Raw genomic sequence first — 21,087 nt, forward strand, 5'->3', positions numbered from 1 at the left:
CAGCACAGTATAGAGACAACTATAAATACTGAATATTGAAAATCTGTATGGGCCTTTTCATTGAGGTTCTGGTATATCTACTCCAGAGCACTACGAAGCCTCACACAATAATTCAGCAATGATTTCAAATCTCTTTTTGTGAGGTTAATTTTTACTTCAAATTGCACAGAATAAAAATCTACATTCATATTCCTCAACATTATATTTAGAACAAAAAGGCATCACAATAAAAGAATTTTTAAGCAATCATATAGGTAACGCTTAACACTTCAAAAATATTGAATTTGGCAATTAGGAGGAATTCTATAATGTAATTAGAAGGAACAGAACAAATGTCTCCTCAGACTTAGTGTTGCCTATTGGCAATATCTCAAAAGAAAGGACGAAACACCAGCCCATCTCTTCAGCAGTGTCTAATGCAGCAAATATGCAGCTATGTCAGTCTCTCCCTTTGTGCTCTACAGCTGTAATCAACTGTGGACATTTGTTATGCCAGGAGAAGTCTTAATGCTGTACAATCAAAACTGACCTATGGGGAAACACAACACACCAAAAAACTGGGAGGGTTTGTCTAGATCAAACAAATAGGAAAAAGAACTAATAAAGTAACAGCAGAATGGAGCCAGGCTGCAAGACCTTGATTACTTCAATTTCAACCCCTTGAGTGACTTATGCTACAACTACTCCCACAGTCGCCCATCACTCTCACATACAATCCTTCAAATTACAGAAATCCCACAAGGTCTCCTCCATGACTAGGAATACCTCTGAAATAAACCTCCTAGCATACATACAGTGAAACTGCATTAACTGCCTCTATTCGCTCTTCCATGCACACAATCTTACTTCACTGTACTTTTTCTTCAGCAGTTACTCTGATTGGATATTTTGCCTGTGGCAGAAGTTAAAGTACTAAGACTTCTTGGTCTTGTCCTGTTAGACAGAAGAGTGACTAGCACATGCAATGAAGCTTAAGAATTCAACTTCTGGTACAGAAATTTTAAAACAGAAAAAGGAATAGGTACCAGATTAAAATTAACAGAAAATATAGTATTCTCTATACCAGTGATATTTTATGCCTTATCAATATTTCACTGGTAAGGAAAGAACTATATCTATCAAATCCTGTGTCTACTAGTTCGCACATTAAATCTGCACTGTGTAAGTACTGCGTGGCTGCGTACCTACTCCTAACTGAGCACAGCCAGCTCTGCTGAAAAGCAAGCTCACACAAAGCAGTCTGCTAAAACTTTGCCACTGGGAAAGCAACCTCCAGACAGCCAAACTTTCCAGCTGGAAAAGGTCAGTCGGAAAGATCTGATTTCTGTGTTTGCTTGGCCTTGGAACCCAGCCTGCTTGTCCAAAGACACCTCGTTTCTAGACCAGCAATTTTCAAACACAGTTGTGAAAAGTCCTCCTTCAAAATAATCATTGGTATAACACCTACATATTGAAATTGAGATTACATCAAATATTCGTTCAAGAAAGACTGGAGAAAGCTGCAAATAAGAAAAGTATATATTATGAAACTTAGGACAATTATTTATTCTGCATTGCTGAGAAAGCAAAAACAGTACTGATCCTGACATGCAAAAGTAAAAATGGATATTCAGAAATGGCACGAGTAAGAAGAGACCAAAAAGTGAACAGAAAGGGCCAAGATATTAGTGAACAAGAAAAGAAAAGAAAAAAAAAAAAAAAACAAAAAAAAAAAACCAAACCATCACCAATAACTAAAGTATGTGAGGATTAAAAAAAAAGGCAATAATAAAAAAAGGTAATATAACATGCAGTCTAAAACCACATACAGCTTTAAACTCAAGGCAATACTAACTGCCTGTTGGTTGGCAATTCAATCTCGAGGTCCAACTGAAAAGCCAAAACCAATTTTAGACAGTCATTTTAGTTACAGAAAGCATAGGGATTAGACAAAGAGGCTGTTTCTGAAGTAATTGAAATGTAAGTTAACCAGGGTGCATACAACCACTTTAGCTCCTGAGCTGAAATAAAGGACTGAATTTATGATGAGCAGTGAAAGCCACAGTAAAATTTGATGGCAGCAGGAATACATTTAAAAACAAACCAACCAACCACACAAAGAGAAAAGATGACCTCCAAGACTAAGAGTGACAAACAGAAGTAGAAGACAATGGATATTTAACACAAAAAAAAAAAAAATCCTCATTTTTTCTTCCCAAACATGATTACATGTAGTTCAAGCTGATGGCAGATCTCTCAAAAGGATGTACCGCATACACTAGAAAGAAAAAGCAACCAGAGAAAGGGTGCTTTACAAGTTACAGATATCCCTGTATGGTATCCCTGACTGCTAACTATAGTTCTTAAAAAGGGGACAAAAAAAAAGGAGAAAGAAGAATCAGAAGACAAAGTACAGTATATACTTGAGCAGGACAGAGAAGACTGTCAGACTGTTCACTCAGACTCTGAAAATCAGAACAGCAAAAAAAACCTAGCACAAAAGCCATGTAAAGTGTCATCAAAGAAGAGAGAAAAACTATTAGCTTCAGGAGCTGCATGGACAATCATCATGAACTGCAATGCAGGATGTTCCTAAAATGTATTAACAAAGCCCTAACAATACTCAAGCATCACAGTCAGCTTGGCAGTTCTCAGCTGTAGCCACCAGGGACCCTATATATTGCCCTCATTAAAGAAGAACACTCAGTGCAGTCCCTGCAACAATGCTGTCTTGGTGTAAAATAAAGTTTTAGGCATAACAAACAACAAGATGACATTCAGGTAACTCTCTTGTTCTCCATCATTGTTCTAGGATTGACAGTTTGAAGACAGGGATTTAGTTTCAGGGGAAGAAAGCCAAAAAAAAATCTCCATGATGCCCAGTGAGCTAATGGCTAGTGAAAACTATAAACCTGTTGCCAAGTATTAATCTAGAAAACAAAGCCCTGGTAGGCAGGTCTAAATAGATCTGCAATGATGTCTGGAGAGGAATGAAGAAATTGAAGAGGGGGCGGGGAAAAAAAAAAAAAAAAAATCAGCACAAGTCATTCACTTTGAGGTTTGTTTTCATCTTTTCTAGGAAATAATGAAAAGCAACTAAAACAAAATATGCAGGAAGTCTACAGCAAACATCTGCTTCCTTTTTTGGTGACAGGTGTTTATTCCAGTAGTAGCTGGAAGGAGACCTGCCTTTGACCTCCTCTGTCAAAAGAGAATATCACTGGAACTCTAGAAGGAAGGCTATGGCCTAGAAATTAAAGATCAACTCTTCCAAAACATTGTCTGGACTTAGCTTTGTCAGAAAATGGGGTAGGCTTTCCAAATAAAACTACCTAGGTCCAACTTAAACAGAAATCAAAGGGCAGCATAATAAGCAACATGCAACTTAAAATATCAAAAGACCAGCAATGATTCTTTTGAAGATTGGCTCCTTTCCTTGGACTATATTATCAACTGCAATACATTTTCCAGGCTACTGATGCTTGAAATGAAACACAATGTTAGAGCTTTTATACCAGAGCACATGCAATAATTGTTGCTAAGATCACCAATTCAGTATTTACCTTAAAAATTTAATACAGAAGAGCTCGAGCCTGTTAAACAATCATCAAGAATGACCATAAGAAACATCCCTGGAATAACCTGCTATTCCAAGCACATGCTGGCTCCAGTAGATTCTCCTGCTTTCCTTCCTCTCACCAGTGTGTTGGGACTCACACACTCTATCAGCTGACTAAGTGATAGATTTTACACTAGTGTAACTCATCTATTTTTTCACCTCTTCTAATGATGTTTTTCCTTAACCAAGTCACTACAAGACAGATCTTTGTGAAAATGAGTCCTGTTTTCAAGGTGCCTACTGCCAGTATATGAATCTGTTACTACTGACTTTCAACAGATCCCAGAGAACAAGCATTGGGCTGAGTCAAAACAGCATTTTACAGACTGAATGATTATCTCAAATTCTCTTACCATAGCCTAGCACAGAAACTAACAACCTGTATAGTAACTTAGCTACACAAAAAAATCCAGCAAATATTGGTGTGGGGGAGAATCAGTTTAATTCCCACATTTCACAAGACACTGGTTTTCTTTCATGCTTTACTCTTACAGTATCTGAGCAATCAGCGTCCTTCTTTTGACCACCATTTCAGGACTCATACCATCTCACCTTTAAATGACACACTGGTTTCATTATATAAACTGGACAAAAGGTCAAGTTTTTACCACTAGAGTTCAATCCTTATATTCCTGCTTTGCCAACTGTATCGTGGTTTAAACCCAGCTGGCAGCCCAACACCACACAGCTGCTTGCTCACCCTCCCCCAACCTGGAGAACAAGGGAGAGAATTGGACTGGTAAAGGTAAGGAGACCTGTAGGTTGAGATTTAAAAAATTTAATAATTTAAATAAAATTAAATTAAAATAATAATTATAATAGTAATAACAGACTATACAAAGAAGTAATGCACAATGTGACTGCTCAGCACTCGCTGACAGATCCCCAGCCCATTCCCAGCTAGCGACCCCAGAGGAGGGAAAAATCCCCAAACTGCAATCCCAGGAGAGCGAGGGCCAGCTTCCCGGCCAAGCCTCATCTATATATGTTACATGGGATGCAATATTCCATTGGCCAATTTGGGCCTGTTGCTCCCAGCTTCTTACGCACTTGCACACTAGCAGGACATAATAATCTGAAAACTCCTTGATTTCTTAGCAACAACTGAAAACATCAGTGTAATAGCAGCATTCTTTTCATACCAAATACCACTGTGAATACACAGCACTATTCTAGCTACTAAGAGTTAAAAATTGGCTCTATCCCAGTCAAAACCAGGATACCAACTTATACCAGAAACCATCCCTCTAGGCATTCCTACCTTCATGCCTAAATCCATTAACAGAAAATTTTTTGGCGAGTGGCAGTTTTTTTGTGTGTATTTTTTTTTTATCCTCCTACCTGCTGCCAGTGGAGAGTCCATAAGACACCCCCCTTGAGCAAGCTAGCCCTTAAGAATAACCAAAACAATTATCTTACTAAATTGTCATGTGAACCTGATACTCAGATGAAGAATGGAAATTACTGCAATATATGAAATTCTTTAAGGCTTACAGCCAAACAAGCTGGGACTCCACAAGCAACCCTTGTGCAAGTTGAGAAGTGTTGGGTTTTATGCTAATGGAAAATTCTACTCTTGCAGCTGGAGTGAGAAATACTCTGTATATTTGTCCTAGCTGGACTGAAAATATTGAATACCTAATCAAGATACAATTCTAACTTGACTGAGAAATCAATTTCAGAAACCAATCTAGTCCAGTACTGTATTTCTTGGCCATAGTATCAATCTGATCACATCTAACCAGCTGTCATGTAAGGCTCTCATATCTCATGACAGCAGACAGGATAACTAATACCCTGATAATAATGGAATACTGTTAATTCAATGACAGTGTCTTCAAGTTAATTTGTTAAAAAAGAGCACAGAAGCTATAAGAATACATCTTACATATTACAGAAGCAAAGAAACTCACATTTTACAGCCTGCTTTCTCTAGGTCAGAAATTTAATAAGGGACCATGCCTCTGTTAACAGTCTTTAAATACCAGACAAGCTTTAATTTTTAAAAATAATTTTTTTGTTAAAAATCTGAACTCTGAGGACGGTAAACACATAGAAAACAAATGAAAATATATATTAGAAAGAAAATATTGATATCCACATTCAATGTTAAGTAGTGTTTATATTCACAAATATATTTATAAGAGAAGTTGACATTCTGCAATGCAAAATGGCAGTCTATACAAGAGCACTTTCTAAACAAAAACAGTACCCCAGTTTATTTTACAGACTTCAAATGCTACAAAATGAATGCAAACAAATGTTTTGTACTGAAAACTTTAAATCATCATGGTTTAAAAGAGGATTTGTAGTATTGAGATTAATGTTCTGTATAGCTAGAATATTATTTTTTACTTCAAGTGCGTTTCTCTCTAACTCCATTGCTTTTACAGGAAGAATGCAGTATTACCTAAACATTTTGGATTTAAATACAGTCTACTCAAACTTACATCTTCAAAGACTGACCAAATTAAACATTATGGCTTTACCCAAAGATCAAGCTAATGCCAAGACATGTGATAAAAATCAACTGCAACATTAGATAATGTTTAATTACACCTATATATTGCAATTTGCTGTCACACTATGACAAATTGAAGCCTACACAGGACAATCCTAGGTCCAACTGTTAAGGTAGCTCAAAATAAGTAATATTCAACACCTCTCCTATGAAATTGTCCATCTGAACTCTACACCCAATACATCGTACCTACAAAACCAGACTTCCCAGAAAATGCAGTTTCATTTAGTCCTTCATTACCCCATACCTTTTTCTAGTTACTGTTACTTTGGGTTCTCAAACTCGATTTCTCAGTGAATCACTTCAGATACGTAGATGTTAGCAAACAGCCAAGTCAACCCTAAATTCACATCTCTTGACATTAGTTGAGCACACACAGCATGGAAGCAACGGGTAGGATTAGACATAGGGTTTAATTACTACTACCTGGAAGTATGAGTTTATCAGGTCCATGAACAACAAACAGATCAACTCTGTTTAACAGAAAAAGAAAACCGATTGTACACTGAAGAACTGTATTAAAACCTTAAAACTAAATACATTTTAATCAATACAACTTTTAGCTTTAATATATTCCCTTAAAGTTCCTGCATTTCAAACAAGTTCCCTGGTGCAAAACTTATTTTGGCAAGTTTCTGTCTTTTAACAACTTCTGGAAGTGAGAGCATTTTGTAAAACCTTGTCATGTCTTTCTCCTCAGAATATTAGCATTTGATAAAAAACATAAAAATTTACATTTTCACAGTGGTTTATATAACTGAAAAAAGCAATATCAAAATCTTGCTTAAACCAGTAGGAATGAGCAAAGACATCGCTAATAAGTGGTACCATCAAAATTGGATAACTAGAGTAAAATAATCTCATTGTTTCCAAAAAAACAAACTTGTGTACACCACAGTAAGAAACTGACTGGGAAATTATTAAATCCACAGAATTACTACGGTATAAAGGAACCATCAATTAAAAAGGGGGGAGGGGGAAGAACACAAACTAACTCTGCTTAAGACTTAACTGAAGTAGTAATACAAACCCAAGCCCTCCATTTTACCTTCCGAAAAGAGAATTTCTGTCCAAGACTGAGATGTTACAGAGTTAATGCTAGTTGGTAAAAAGTGACCAAAAAAGCAAAGTAACCAAAAGCAGATGATACATTCCTGAACTCCTTCTTAGTTAAAGGCGTGAGTTCCAAAGAAAATGTGCTTAATCATACATGTGTAGCAGGTAGTATAACAGGAAAACTGAGTAACAGCAGCTATTCTTACTTCTAATGGCAAATAACTACAACAGCAACATGGTGGATTTTGTCCCAGTTCCAGTAGAATTCGAGGAATGTATAGCTAAAAAAAAAAATGCATGGACTACTTCTAACTTGTTAATACAGACTTTTGTATTTGTCCAAGCAAACCAGAACAGCAATTTATTTGATTTTCAAAACCCTTGTATTTCTTTAAATGTAATCAAAACCAGGATGCTAGCTACAGACTGCTTGATGATGAAACTATGGAAAGTTTCATTTAGGAATAAAGCTACAGCTATGCAATTTAATAATTTGTTTAATGAGTCTTTCCTGTTGGAGATGTTCAAGAGATTCTCACACCAACACGTTCATTGCAGTAGACAGGTAATTCAACTTGAAATAAATATACATATTGCTCCAAACAGACACATTAGACACTAAGAAGTCACCAGGATCATGGCTTTCACCTGAGATTACTGAATTAAATTTATTTACAAAACTGCAGAGGTGCATGTAAGAAAGGTAACCCCGTACTGCAAAAAAACTGCCACCAGGCACCTGGCAGGCTGCCAACGTGATTCCCACCCATAAACAAAAAGAATAAAAGAAAGAAACCGGAAGATACCCTGGGAATTACAGACCAGAAAGTTTGTCATCCATCCTTACTAAAGGCAGAAAGGGCTATAAAATTAAATCACTGTAGGCAGGGATAAATGTGGTCTGTTGGAAAAGATGTTGCATGGCTTCTGCAGAGAGAAACCCTGCCTCACCAACCCACTCTAGTCCTTGAAGTGCATCAGTAAGGATAGAGAGAGGAGGTCCAGCAGACACACTACAGTCCAATTTTGAAAAAGCTTTTGACAAGGTTCCACACCAAAGGTTAACAAAGAAACTAACTTGCCACAGGATAGGAGGAAAGAGTCTTACAAATAGAAAATTAATGAACAGCATACAAAAAGCAAGGTTTAATGGCTAGTTTTCAGGGCAGAGAATAGGCAGCTGAAAGGTCTCCTGCTGGGGGATTGGTGATGGAACTGGCTTTATTCAGCACTTTCAGTGACAACCTGAGGGGTAGTGCACGCAGGGAAATATCACAGTTCATAGGTGACACTATACATTTTGGGTAGATACCAGACACTAGCAAGGGAATGCCTAACAAGTGATCTGGCAAAAAAAGTGAGTGGTAAGATTCAGCGTAGGTAAGACTGTCACCTTAAACTAAACCATGCCTATGCAAAGCAGAGCTTAGAGTTAGCAATTACAAGTAATTAAGCAATCCAAGACACGTTGCTGACAGTTCTCCAAGCCCACTGTACAGCACCAGCTGACTGAAAGGCACCACCAGGAATGCACCTTTTAACATTACTGACCAAAAACTGTGGAGGCCGAGAGGTACAGAGGACAAATGGACTGTAAAACATCTCTAGGTTCACACGCTCTCCCCAAGCAATACCATCTATTGCCACTGACGTTATGATTTTTATTTAAGAAAGAAGTGCAAGTGTTATACAGAAGTTTATAAATAATGAGAAACCAGGGTGAAAACCAGACAGAGCACATTGACAGCCTTGAAGGTATTCAGTGAGCTTGTGGATGACATGGAGGGGTACCCTAACTGGAGACCGAGAAGACCAGGGAATGGAAACTGGCCCTCACAGGCACAAGGATCCATTGCTTCAGACACAATACTAGACTGTTATTAAATATCTGTAATCAAGACAAGTCGAGGGTGTTTGGTACTCTCAATTTAAAATAAATAAATAAATAAATAAATATCACATTATTTCTTAACACATATACGTTTATCCAAAAAAATAAATCCTCTTCAGAAGTCATACTGCGTGACACCACTGAGGAAAATATAACAATTTAAAAATACAACAGAAGAAGGTATCTCCAGTGACCAAAAGAATATCTAACCACACCGTGATCAAAAGAGTATCTAACAACACAGAGATAGATAGTGATTTTCACCCAATGAATCACAGGGCCCTGGAAATCAGTAAGCTACTGGTCTACTTCAGCTGTCCTTAAATCTAAGTTCACTAACCAGTGGTCTATACCTCCACCAGAAAATTAAGGTGTCTATAAATCACATCCATTTGTAGGTAAGAAAGAGAAGTATAATTGTATGAAAGACATAAATCATCATGATTGAGGAAATTAATTCAGTAACTCATTGACAGGTTAGTCTCTCTCTGTGCAGCAGAGGATTAGATTTTTTTTTTTTCTTTTATCAAGTTTAACACAGCTTTCTGATTAGGCACCTAGTATTACTCAGCCAGAAAACACAAAGGCCAAAAAGATATACTAAATGGACTGACTACTGGTGCACTCCAGCATGGGAACTCTGTATTATGTAACTGAACACAAATGCAAGTCAGTTATACCTAATTTTTAAATACACTACATAACTTCTGCACAAAAGAGGTTTGTTCTTTTGCCACTGTAGGCTGCAAGAGACAACTGACTGGCTGAAACCCTCAATCTATCTCTCAGCCATTGAAATAATATATTCAACAGATACAGTCCAACATTCAGATTCACTACTTTGTTTTGAATGTTGCTGGGTTAGCTTGTAGTGTTGAAAAGATACTGAAGCAGAAATAGAAAGAGGAAAACATTTCCTAAAACAGAAGCTACAAAACACACAGGTTACAAATTAACAGAAGAAATACTTCCTATTCACTGGATAGGTAGACTCTGATTGGAAAACAAGTTTATGTCAAAATTTTAATCAACTGAGAGAAGTTACTGAATTGAGTATTTCCTTTCCATTGAATAAGTTTTTAAATAATTCCTAATAGGTAACGGGAAGAGGCTTCCATAAAGTATAAAATTTTACAGACTTTTTTTTTCTACTGTAACATTGTAGTAGCCACAATGCCCAGTAAAGCAATTATGAATTTGATTGTAAACTGTTCACAAAATTAAATGGCATACAGCTCTTCTATTTCCCATCACAGCATTTATATCCCATAAAAGAACACTATAGGAATCACTGACTACAAAATGGTGATTATTAAACATAAAAGCTAGTCTAAATCAGTTTCAAATTTAATAAAACTTTAATTAATCAGACTACAGAATCATCTGCAGTATTTTCAAGGGTAGGTAAAAACAATTATTGCCCCTTAAAGGAGAAGCTATTCACCCCAAATCTGTGCAATAAGGCTACGTCACAGCTTTCTGTCCTCATCAGTACTGCATGCTTCCTTCAACAAGCAAAAGCACTTTACAGTGTTGGAGACAGCAGCATTTCAGAATTACAGCCCCTATGTAAAAGCAAGACTCCCCTAGTTCTTCCTTCTCTCTTTAGTCAGAGAAAGACTGCAGAGTGACTTTATTTCAATAGCTCCTATGCATCTTATGGTTTTCTCTGCAAACTTTCCAGATTAACACTGAGAAGGAAGAATTTCAGATGTAGCAGAGATGAGGGACTGCTTATGAATCTTATTCTCATTCCACTTCTCATTTATTTGAGATCAAGAACAGTTTGTGAGCAAGCTCATTTAAGAAATTTGTGTGTAAGCAATCCATCAAATGAGAACCCAGTAATACATAATCCTTCTTTAAAGCGTTAGATTCAAACTGCGTTATTGTTTGCGTAACTGTAACATACACCACATGTACAACACATTGCCACATACGTAAGAGTGCTTACAAATCACTTTTATACAGAGCTCATAACATCCAAACAAGGCTGACAGACAAACAAACAAGAAGCAAAAGAAACCCAGAAGCCCCAAATCTCCTCATAATTTAGGAAAAAGCAACAATTTTAAACTGCAGGGGAAAAAAAAAAAAAAAAAAAAAAACAGCTACTGTTTAGGAACCCTAAATTGAGAGAAGCAAACTTTTAACAGGCACAGCATACAGTTAAACAAAAGCACAAACACTAACAAGCAAATCAAAAGCAAAACTGCAGATTTTCATATGCCACATGAATTTTGTTAGCTCACTAGGATGCTGTCAAAAAACAAAACATTTCAGATATACACTCATTTCCTCCTTTTATTCATTTTAATATCAGACCTACTCTTACAGATGAAAACCCCTTTGTTACCACTTATTCTTACTGGCTCAGCTGCGCAACAGCACCACAGGCTCTTTGTTACTGGCTCTGCTGAGAACGCAAGGAGCACCAACCCAACTAAGGAACATTTTATATGTGGAATTTTCATTTTACTTTTTAAATTTTATCAAGTACTAATAGTTAATATAGCACCACAGAAACTTCTAAATATCCCCCTTAAAGCTATAGTTTTCTATAGATCTGATTAGAAAACTGTGTGTATCTTAATTTTAAAATTACTCTAGATGGAGCATAAAAGGTTTATCATTCAACATAATGAAATTAAGGCTGCCTCTAAGATTTTTCTGTACATAACTTTACAGACAAACATGATGACCACAATCCACAGCAGTCAAGTAGTAAAAATCCCACTGGGAAGTAATTTACAAAACTGTGTATTGGAAGATTTATGTGGCTGTTTTAGATATTAACATAGGCACATACATGAGAACTTCAGTAAAGGAGATGAATTTGAAACAAGCATAAAACATACAGCCTTGTGTAAGCATCAGAGGCCACCAGCACGGTGACTTACCATTCATCAACAAGAAACTGGTCACTCCCTTCAATGAATTACAGGTCAAATACAGAACTTCTGGGAAAAAAAATAGCCCATTTTTTAATTTTGCAATTTGAAGATCAAGCTATTACGGATACATCCTTAAAGGATTTGTGAAGTGGGAAGTAAAGAGAGGAAGAGCTGAAACATTATTGCTGCTGCAGACAGAAAGAAAAAAAATTCAAGACTGCTTGTTTCATCCTTTTCACAGCACTTTGCATACTGTTAGCTCCCTTGGGTTCCCATACATAGTAGTTTCCTATTGCTATATGTCCTTCTACACAGCAAGGAAGAAGAAAAATATAATCTGAAAGAAATCAAGAAAGTATTATATGAATGAATTGTCAAGGAATGTTAACAGTAAATGTCTTTAAAACTACTTATAATGGTAGATTCTGAAACACTTTTGTGTCTTTAAGAAAGGAGCCAACAATGAAAGCAAAAAAAAACCCTGGATTTCCTTGGACAACATCCAAGCAGAAATTTAATAGGAAACAATATAGAAAACCCATTTTTATGGAAAATACAAGTTTTATAAGTCTAGATGTCTGATAATTTTTAAATGCATCAACTGTGAACAAAAACATCAGTGAACATTATGCATAGATGATACGTGTCAGGGCATTTACAGAATGGATTACATTATGTATCAGCAGTTTACCTGGAAGTTCAGCACTTAAAAAAAGGCAAAATTGAAACACACACACATATCCTGCACCATTTTCAGTTACGAATTTGAGCAGTTATCGTAAGTGCATCTCCATGGTGACTTTTGTGAGCAATTAAACTACTCTGCAGTTTGGAACAACTTTGTTCAGTAGGATCCAACCGAACAATCTCAACAATGACCTCACACAATTTTAATAATTTATGTTTCTTATGAAAAACAGAGCTCCCAGAACTGCTGGAATTCTCACTTCCATGTATAACTGAAGTAACAAACAGGAAGTTTAAAACCATGAAGGGATGCAGAATTATGTCTCAATAAAATACTGAGAAAAAACACACAATTACTTATATTGAATGAGCTGAGGTTACAGCTAAAACCACTAGAAACAAATATAGATTTTTCTTATGCTATTTTTGTTTTTACTATGTTTGTCTAATACTGCCTCAAAGTTGATAATATATTCGGGGACTTTGGGGGGCTTTTTTTGGTTGTAACTGCCATAACAGGAAGTAATTCTTAAAGTAAAAATAAATAAATAAATAAATTTTTAAGAACCCCTCCCTCATTCATCACTTAAAAGAAATTTACAGTTTCAGGAATTACTAAGATCCCTCACTGTCTAAATAAAACTCTGCTACTACTATCACCGAGTTGCGTATCACAGAGCTTAACTATTTTTGACTGTTTGGAGCAAGAAAGTTGAAACATATTCCATCTTTCCAACTGAGAACTCTAATGTTGTGACTGACAGTGCATTAAAATCTAATGCCTTCCAAAACTACTAGACCTGCTTAACATATATTTTGAACAAGAAGTAGAAAACAATCTTGATATAGGCTTAGACCATTAGACGTGATGTTTAATCACCAGCCAAACAACTTCCTTAAAGATGAGTAACAGATATCAAGCTGCTACATGGCTCCATGTCACTTCACGGCACAAGACTTTCAAAGGTCAGAGTGAATATCCTATTTTGCATGCAAAGACAAAATAATCTTACAAAACAAAGCAAGAGAAGCCTACAGCTTATAGTTTTGACACAATCATCAGAAAAAGTGATGTCATAATTGCATGCATGTGAAGCTCCATTCCACTAGATCAAATACTTCCAAAACTTGGAAGACTGAAGCGGTATTACCAATCTAGACTTTCTCTAAAACATTTGCAGATGATGCACACTCCACAATTTTAGTAACACTGCACCCACATATGTTAACCTTAAAAAACAGCAGGGAGGAGAACAGCCTTAAGTGTTAGAAGAGCAACCAAAATAAGTCTTTGGAGTGTGATCCAGCTTGTCACTGTATGGTGGTTTAAACCTAGACGGCACCCAAACACCACACAGCTGCTTGCTCACCCTCCCCCAACCTGGAGAACAAGGGAAAGAATTAGACTGGTAAAGGTAAGGAGACCTGTAGGTTGAGATTTAAAAAATTTAATAATTTAAATAAAATTAAATTAAAATAATAATTATAATAGTAATAACAGACTATACAAAGAAGTAATGCACAATGTGACTGCTCAGCACTCGCTGACAGATCCCCAGCCCATTCCCAGCTAGCGACCCCAGAGGAGGGAAAAATCCCCAAACTGCAATCCCAGGAGAGCGAGGGCCAGCTTCCCGGCCAAGCCTCATCTATATATGTTACATGGGATGCAATATTCCATTGGCCAATTTGGGCCTGTTGCTGTGGCTATACTCCCTCCCAGCTTCTTACGCACTTGCACACTAGCAGGACATAAGAATCTGAAAACTCCTTGATCTCTTAGCAACAACTGAAAACATCACTGTATTATCAACATTCTTCTCATACCAAATCCCATATTTAATCCAGAACACAGCACTACTCTAGCTACTGAAAAGAAAAATTATCTCTATCCGAGCTGAAATCAGGACATACCAGGAAGAAGAAACAAACTGCCAAGTTTCTGGTCTGTGACTCCTTATTTTCCCTTCCTTATCCTTCCTATGTGCACCTTGCCTACCAGGGAAGGCAAAAGACCTATATGAGTACAGGTAGGCTGTTCTTGCTGAGGACTTGAGAGCATTCCTTGAATGGATACCACTCTCCCTCATACACCTCTTCCCACTTGAGGCGACCACTCTGTGTACTCAAAATTCCAAAAAAAAACTCTACAGCAAAAATAGTGTCATCTAATTTTTTTTTTTTCTGGACAGTGACTCATTCAAAGCCAGAACTACAGCAGTGACACATGATATAATGCTGACAGCTTCAGAGATTGACATTCTTTCTGAAAAATAGGTTACCAGATCTATGGCCAAGAACTTTACTTGTATAACATATAAATCCACAACCTTAGAACTGCAGTGATGTATGCACTGCATGTCATCAGTCAATACACCTGCATAAAAGAGACTATGCAAAAACCTATTACTGAGAATTTTCTTAAGTCTCCTGTAATGCCTCATAATACCATAAAAGCCACACAATTTGTCATGGAGCTCATTCCTGGTAAGGTTCCTACAGGGCAATGCCTAGAAGTAAAATCTACCTTGATTTTTTAATGCAGATCAGGAGTGTACACGTAAAGCAAACCTCCTTATTATACCCACTGACTGAGTATCATGAAGCGGTCCTTGAGTGGATGAACTGGATTCCTTTTGGATAGAACTGAACTGTAAGATGTAAAACCATGAGCACAAAGAGCACACTTCAACACAAACAGGCCTTGAGTGTGTGCAGCCAGCCTGGAATTAGTTCAACAACAACAAAAAAAGAATCCCTGAAATGCAAATAGTATGGACACCGATGCCTCACCACCAAACATTGCATTCTACAGATGCAACCCTGTCAGATGCTGCTACCTGCCACAGTGCACATAGCTCCTCTGTCACAGTGTTCTTCAAAAGAGCCCATTAGCCCTGTACATCCAGCTCATCTAGAGGCATTGTGGCTTCCCACAGCCAAAGAAATATGACTCCTTGGTTTTTACATCTTGCGCTTTCTTGGAGCTGCTAACATACCAGAGTCTCACAGGCTGCAGGACCAAAATCAGGTTCTGTACATGCAGTTCTGACTTTGTGCTACAGCATCATCTAGCAAACCCACCACCTAACAATGACATGGATACAATGCTCCTAGTTCTCTACATGAATGGATTAGAGCCTGGTTCGAAAGAAATCTCTTTGCCACAAGGAAGGTATAAGCCAACACTGAAGAAAATATCTCTCAATATTTTTCACGGGTTATGTGTTTATCCACAGTGTCAACTGCAAGCCCCATCCATGTGTTAACTCTCCCTTCTTGGGAACCTGAACTCCCTGGGCCTCTTCTACTATCTCAAAGGGCACTTAGAGAAACTTTCTGTGTTTGCTCTCATACACTGCACAAACCTAGATCTTTCAATACAAACCTGTTCTTTTATCTGATTACCAGTGGAAGCCAAAGCCTTATTCATAAATTCCTTGGTCCTAACTGATACATAACATACTGCTCCACACAGGCCAATTCTAGTAACACAGCTCATGTCTTTTAATACATTTAACAAAATGTTTCCTAAATATTTCTTGATCAGATCCCTCCTATCCAAGAACCATATCACAAAGTTTCAAACGACACTCAGAGGCCTGTAGTGCCTTCCTTAGGGCAAGCCAAAAAGAGTAGAGGAGCAGGTAATCCCCTTGAAGCCATATAAACACTTATAATCAAAAGCCTATTTTGGCAAGGAGATCCACAGGTTTAGCTGATGCCAAGTTGATTCATCCAGATTGTATCATATTTATGCAGGTATCACCTATTGAAAGCTGTAAGAGACAATAAAATTAACTTGAAAGGTTCATTTGTCCACCATATAAGACTGTAGCTCCCCAGATCCTCCTGGAATTTTTCCAAAAAGTTGATGTCACATTTGCATGTTCTCACTCTCAGGAAACAGGATAATTTCATTACTGAGTCTGCATAGCCTCTGGTTTAATTCTGCTGTTTCATCTAAGTTTTTAGATTAATACTATTTGGTCCTAATACCCTTGTCAGTTTGAAACTGGCTATACTGAAGTTATTACTGAAATGATTATTACATCTGATCTGTCAAGAGTTTATGATTCTACTTTCTTCAGTAACCAATTGGGGGAACATGGAAACATAATCTTTTCTCGAGTCAAAGGTTATCTTATCCCCCCATTCCGCTTGGTCAAACTTTTTGAGAACAGCAATGTTTTAAATGAGCCATTCAAGTTAAGAACATCATTAACTTAAGAAACAGGAAGGTAGAGCAATTCCTAAGTTGTTCAGAACAGCAATATTAACAATGTATCAAATTAACAAATAGATACAGATTGTGTCCTTGTATAAAAATCAGACACTTCTTAATCTAGATGCTCAACCCTAATGCTTGGGGGTTTGACAAGGTGACCTCCAGAGGGCCCTTCCAATTTCAACTATTTTGTGAGCATTTCCAGATTTCTCAGCCAACTCCTCCTTGAAGTCAAGCACTACAGACAGCTATTCTAACGCCAAGGCAGTCACAATTTTACTCTTCCTCCAACATTCCACCTTTACAACAAAAATAGCTTCCATGAGATCATCCTCTACCTCAGTCACTGATCTTGGAAAACACTACAGCAGCTTCAAACCTAACGCCCTGCCAATGCAGGATGACAGTTACCCGACAACGCCAGGAGGCTTCCACAAGACCCTCAAAAAGACAAAATGCAAAACCCTTACTCCCACAACCATAAACTAGTAACAAAACAAAACAACACAAAAATAATCTTTTCTCTGCAATCCCAGGCAAAAATCCCTCAGCCAGAGGCTTCATCAAAGCACGCTAGAGAGCTCTGGGACTTCCCAAACCTTCTGAACCTTGTCAGTTGAGGTCAACATCAGCTTCTGACATCACATGAGAGATTCAACAAGCAGCCAGTACCACAACTCTCCTATCAAAGCCTAAGCTGCTTTAATACCTTAAAGGAAGCATTGGAGTCATTCCCTGTATTTTTTCAAAACACAAGATGACATATTTAGAAAAAATCTGGCAGCTCTGATATACTACTGTTAACAAACAGGGTTGAGCATCCGTATCCCAGACACGGAAGTTACATCCTACATAATGAAGAAGTACTCTCACCCCCAGAAGTACATGAAGGAAGAAGGGATTATCAGTACCTGATACAAGGCAGTGAACACCAGAGGAATGTGGAGGGAGGGAGGAGGAAGAGAAAGCAAGCTTTGATGAATGAAAGGTTATGAAACAATCTAAGGGTAAAGCCACAAAGGCTACTGTCACACACACTGTCCCTATTGTGCTAAAATGCCAAGGAAAACACCTGAGCACAGAGAACAAAACCACTAGCGCCAGAACCACAAAAAGTTAATCACAGCATTCTAGTCAGAAGCATCCCAACTAAAACAAGTGACATCTAAAATATCCACTAAGCTCCGTTAAACTATAGTTTTAAAAAATTGCAGAAAACCTGAAGAAACATGCTAACAGCACATAGAGACATTATGGTAAAAAGCAGCTTTGTGCTAACGCATACAGCACACCTGAGATTTGTGCACTCCCCTTGACCCTATTACAAGACCAGTTACTCTTCTCACACGGTAACTTGAATGGCTGCAGCTATCTTGTGAGTCACTGCAATTCAGAACCCTGCTTCAGGATCTTGGTTGAAGCTTCAGGTATAGGTCAGAGCTGGAGAAGCAAGCAGCAGGAGTAAAGGATACAGTGCAGAAGAACCTGTAAACCTATCCAATGCTTACAAATTTCTATTGAAGCTCAACGTTAACACTGTATATTCTATTACTGTACTCACAGGTATATTCTGCTGCATGTGCAAAGCATCTAATAATATTTACACTTCAAGTCTTGGCTATGACGACATTATGACTGACTACTCTATACTTGCAAATAACAAAACTTTGTTTCATTTGAGCTGCACTTCCAACCAACTTTTTCCCTGCTCACACATTACAAGTGATTCAAGTTCTCCCTTAAGATTAGAACTAGAGTAGAAATGTGAAATAGCAGAATATTCGCTTGCTAAAAGTAACATATTTTGCTAAACATATTGCACAAGGGCTGCGGAAGATATTAACAATGAGTTGCATGCCAGACCTGAACATCACTAATTGAAACAAGAAAGCTTTGTATCCCTACGCTATCTAACACTAAAATTGCCTTTCAGGAATTAAAACCTGGATTTTTAGGCTCATGACAGTGAAACTTGGGTAGCAGCGTTTGCTATGTTGTATGTATGATGGCATTCCATAGTATTTAACACCAGATGCTTAAGAAGGAGTAAAAGAAAGAAAGATGAAAATGACTCAGAATCCCCCAACTATCATTAACAACCACAGCCAGTAGTTTCCAAACCAGGACCCTTAAATACTGCAGACACCTTCCCTCTCTTTGTAGACGTGGCCCTAATGAAATGCACCTGAAAATACAACTATTACTTTCAAAAGCTACAAGAACTACATCAGAATAAATTTTAAGGTTGTCAGGGAAGCCATTCAAATAGTGGGATCGCTCACCAGAACACAGAGGTGCTAGGAGACAAACAAAAAATGTCTTTTGGGAACTCTGGGTGAAGTAACAGATTATACAGAATTGCATATTTAATTACTGAGGAGAGGAATACTGACTGGAAGAAAGACAAAAAGAAGATTGCTAAAAAGCACGAAAAGACATCAAGCAAGATCACACACACAGAGCACAGCATCTAGAGATGAGGAAGGCCATCAAGTGGGAGCCAGTACAAGTGATACAAGTTGAAGATGCCATGTGGAAGCAAAACCAGAAACCACATCTGAAACATACACAAGAAACATGCAATAAAAGTGTTCAGAACAGGAGTTCCTGTCTTGACTACACATGTGTGAAAATTAACAGAAGGTGCATAATAAATGCTTTAAAATAATTTTAAGTGTTGCCTAGCAAACAGTGGTGAAATCCACACACAGTAACCAAGATACATGGAAAGTAAATATAACAATCTACATGCCATTACCATAGCAAAGGGTCACAGTCTACTACAAGGCATGCATGAGAAAAAACAGGAGGCACAACACATGGCGATGCACTATCTTAAGAAGATAAGGAACCAGCAGCTATGCAGAATGAGGGAAAGATGAACAACAGCCATATCCAGGATATGTATGGGAAGTGGGACAATCCCACGAGCTACTTTTGTCTAGCTGTAGACGCATTTGGAGAAAAAGAGATATATTCAGAAGAGCAACAGGCAGTACGAGCATGCAAAGGTACCGTGGGAGAGGGAGAATTGATTGCTGGTGGGACCAGAAAGATAGAAAAACAGAACAGTACCTGGAGGAGAGCAGAGCCCCTGCAGCGGGAAGGAAGAGTATGGGGAAGGGACAGGAGCCTTGCCCTGAGCCTCGGGAGCCGGGGCACGGGGTGGGCCCGGACTGCAGCGGCAGAGCAGGGAAGCCCCACGCGTGTCAAGGCAGGAGGCGCATGACAGCGCCAGACGAGAAGGCAAAAGTGGCCGGCGGCGTGCCCAGCGCCCGTGTGCCGCGGGCAGCGGCCGGGCGGCGGGGGAGGGGGGAGCCAGCCAGCCATGTTCGGCGGCGGCAGGGGCGGCGGTGACAGGCGAGGCCCGTGCCCGCGGGAAGGGTCGGGGGCAGGGGGCGGCCCGGCCCCTCGCTCACCTGCTGCACCCCCAGGAAGTCATAGAAGTTCCGCGGCACCTCCTCCACCAGGTCGAAGAGCTCCAGGTCGCCGCTGTCCCAGGCGCGGGCGCGGGGCGCCAGCAGCGCCAGCAGCGCCAGGAGCGGCAGCAGCCGGAGTCGCGGAGCGGCCCGCGGGCGGCCCATGACCCCCGGCCCGGCGGCAGCGGCAGCAGCAGCGAGGACGTGGCCGGGGAGGTTCCGCGGCGGCCGCGCACGCCCCGGCAGCGGCTCCGCACTGAGGCAGAAGGAGCCAGGCCCGGCCCCGCCGGCGGCCCGTCCCGCGGGTGGGGGGGTGAGGGGGGGGGGGGGGGGGGGGGAGGCAGGGAGGGAGGGGGACGGTGGAGGGAGCGCTGGCCAATCGCCGGCTCCGCGTGCTGTGACGTCAGGTACCCCGGCAACCGCTGGCGCTCGCGCAGTCGAGGAGCTGAGGGGGGAAGGGCGGCAGGCGGTAGCCGCAGCCGCCTCCCCGGGCGCGCGGCGGAGTCGCAGCAGCGGCGCGCGGGGTCTCCGCGCGGCCCCGCCCCTTCCCGCCTCCTCCCGGCGCCTCCTCCCGGCGCCCGCGCCCTGCCCCGAGCCCCGGCCCCCCCCGGCACCCGGCGCAGCCCCGCACGGGCAGCGTGTGCGTGTCCACACACACACGCGGACCTGTCCCGGCGGCTGGGAGCGGGCCCGGGGCCCCCCGCCCCGAGCAGCCTGCCCTCAGCCGGGGAGCGGCGGCCTGAGGGGCGGCAGCCGCTGCCCCAAACCCCGCTGCCAGGCGCGTCCTCGGGGG

The 21,087-nt window shown here is 39.9% G+C and overlaps 1 protein-coding gene across 1 annotated transcript in view; it reads right to left on the reverse strand.

Annotated features, from left to right (window-relative positions):
* The window catches only part of DNAJC1 (DnaJ heat shock protein family (Hsp40) member C1), a 112,530-nt gene extending 91,928 nt beyond the window's left edge, over window positions 1-20,602 (reverse strand). Inside the window, exon 1 of the mRNA XM_032991471.2 lies at window positions 20,295-20,602. Coding sequence (XP_032847362.2) covers window positions 20,295-20,459 — 165 coding nt within the window. The 5' untranslated portion in view covers window positions 20,460-20,602. The remainder of the gene's footprint in view (window positions 1-20,294) is intronic.
* Between the last annotated feature and the right edge of the window lie 485 nt (window positions 20,603-21,087).

Source organism: Tyto alba, unplaced genomic scaffold (genome assembly GCF_018691265.1).
Source record: "Tyto alba isolate M040663 unplaced genomic scaffold, T.alba_DEE_v4.0 Super-Scaffold_38, whole genome shotgun sequence".
NCBI classification, from domain to species: domain Eukaryota; kingdom Metazoa; phylum Chordata; class Aves; order Strigiformes; family Tytonidae; genus Tyto; species Tyto alba.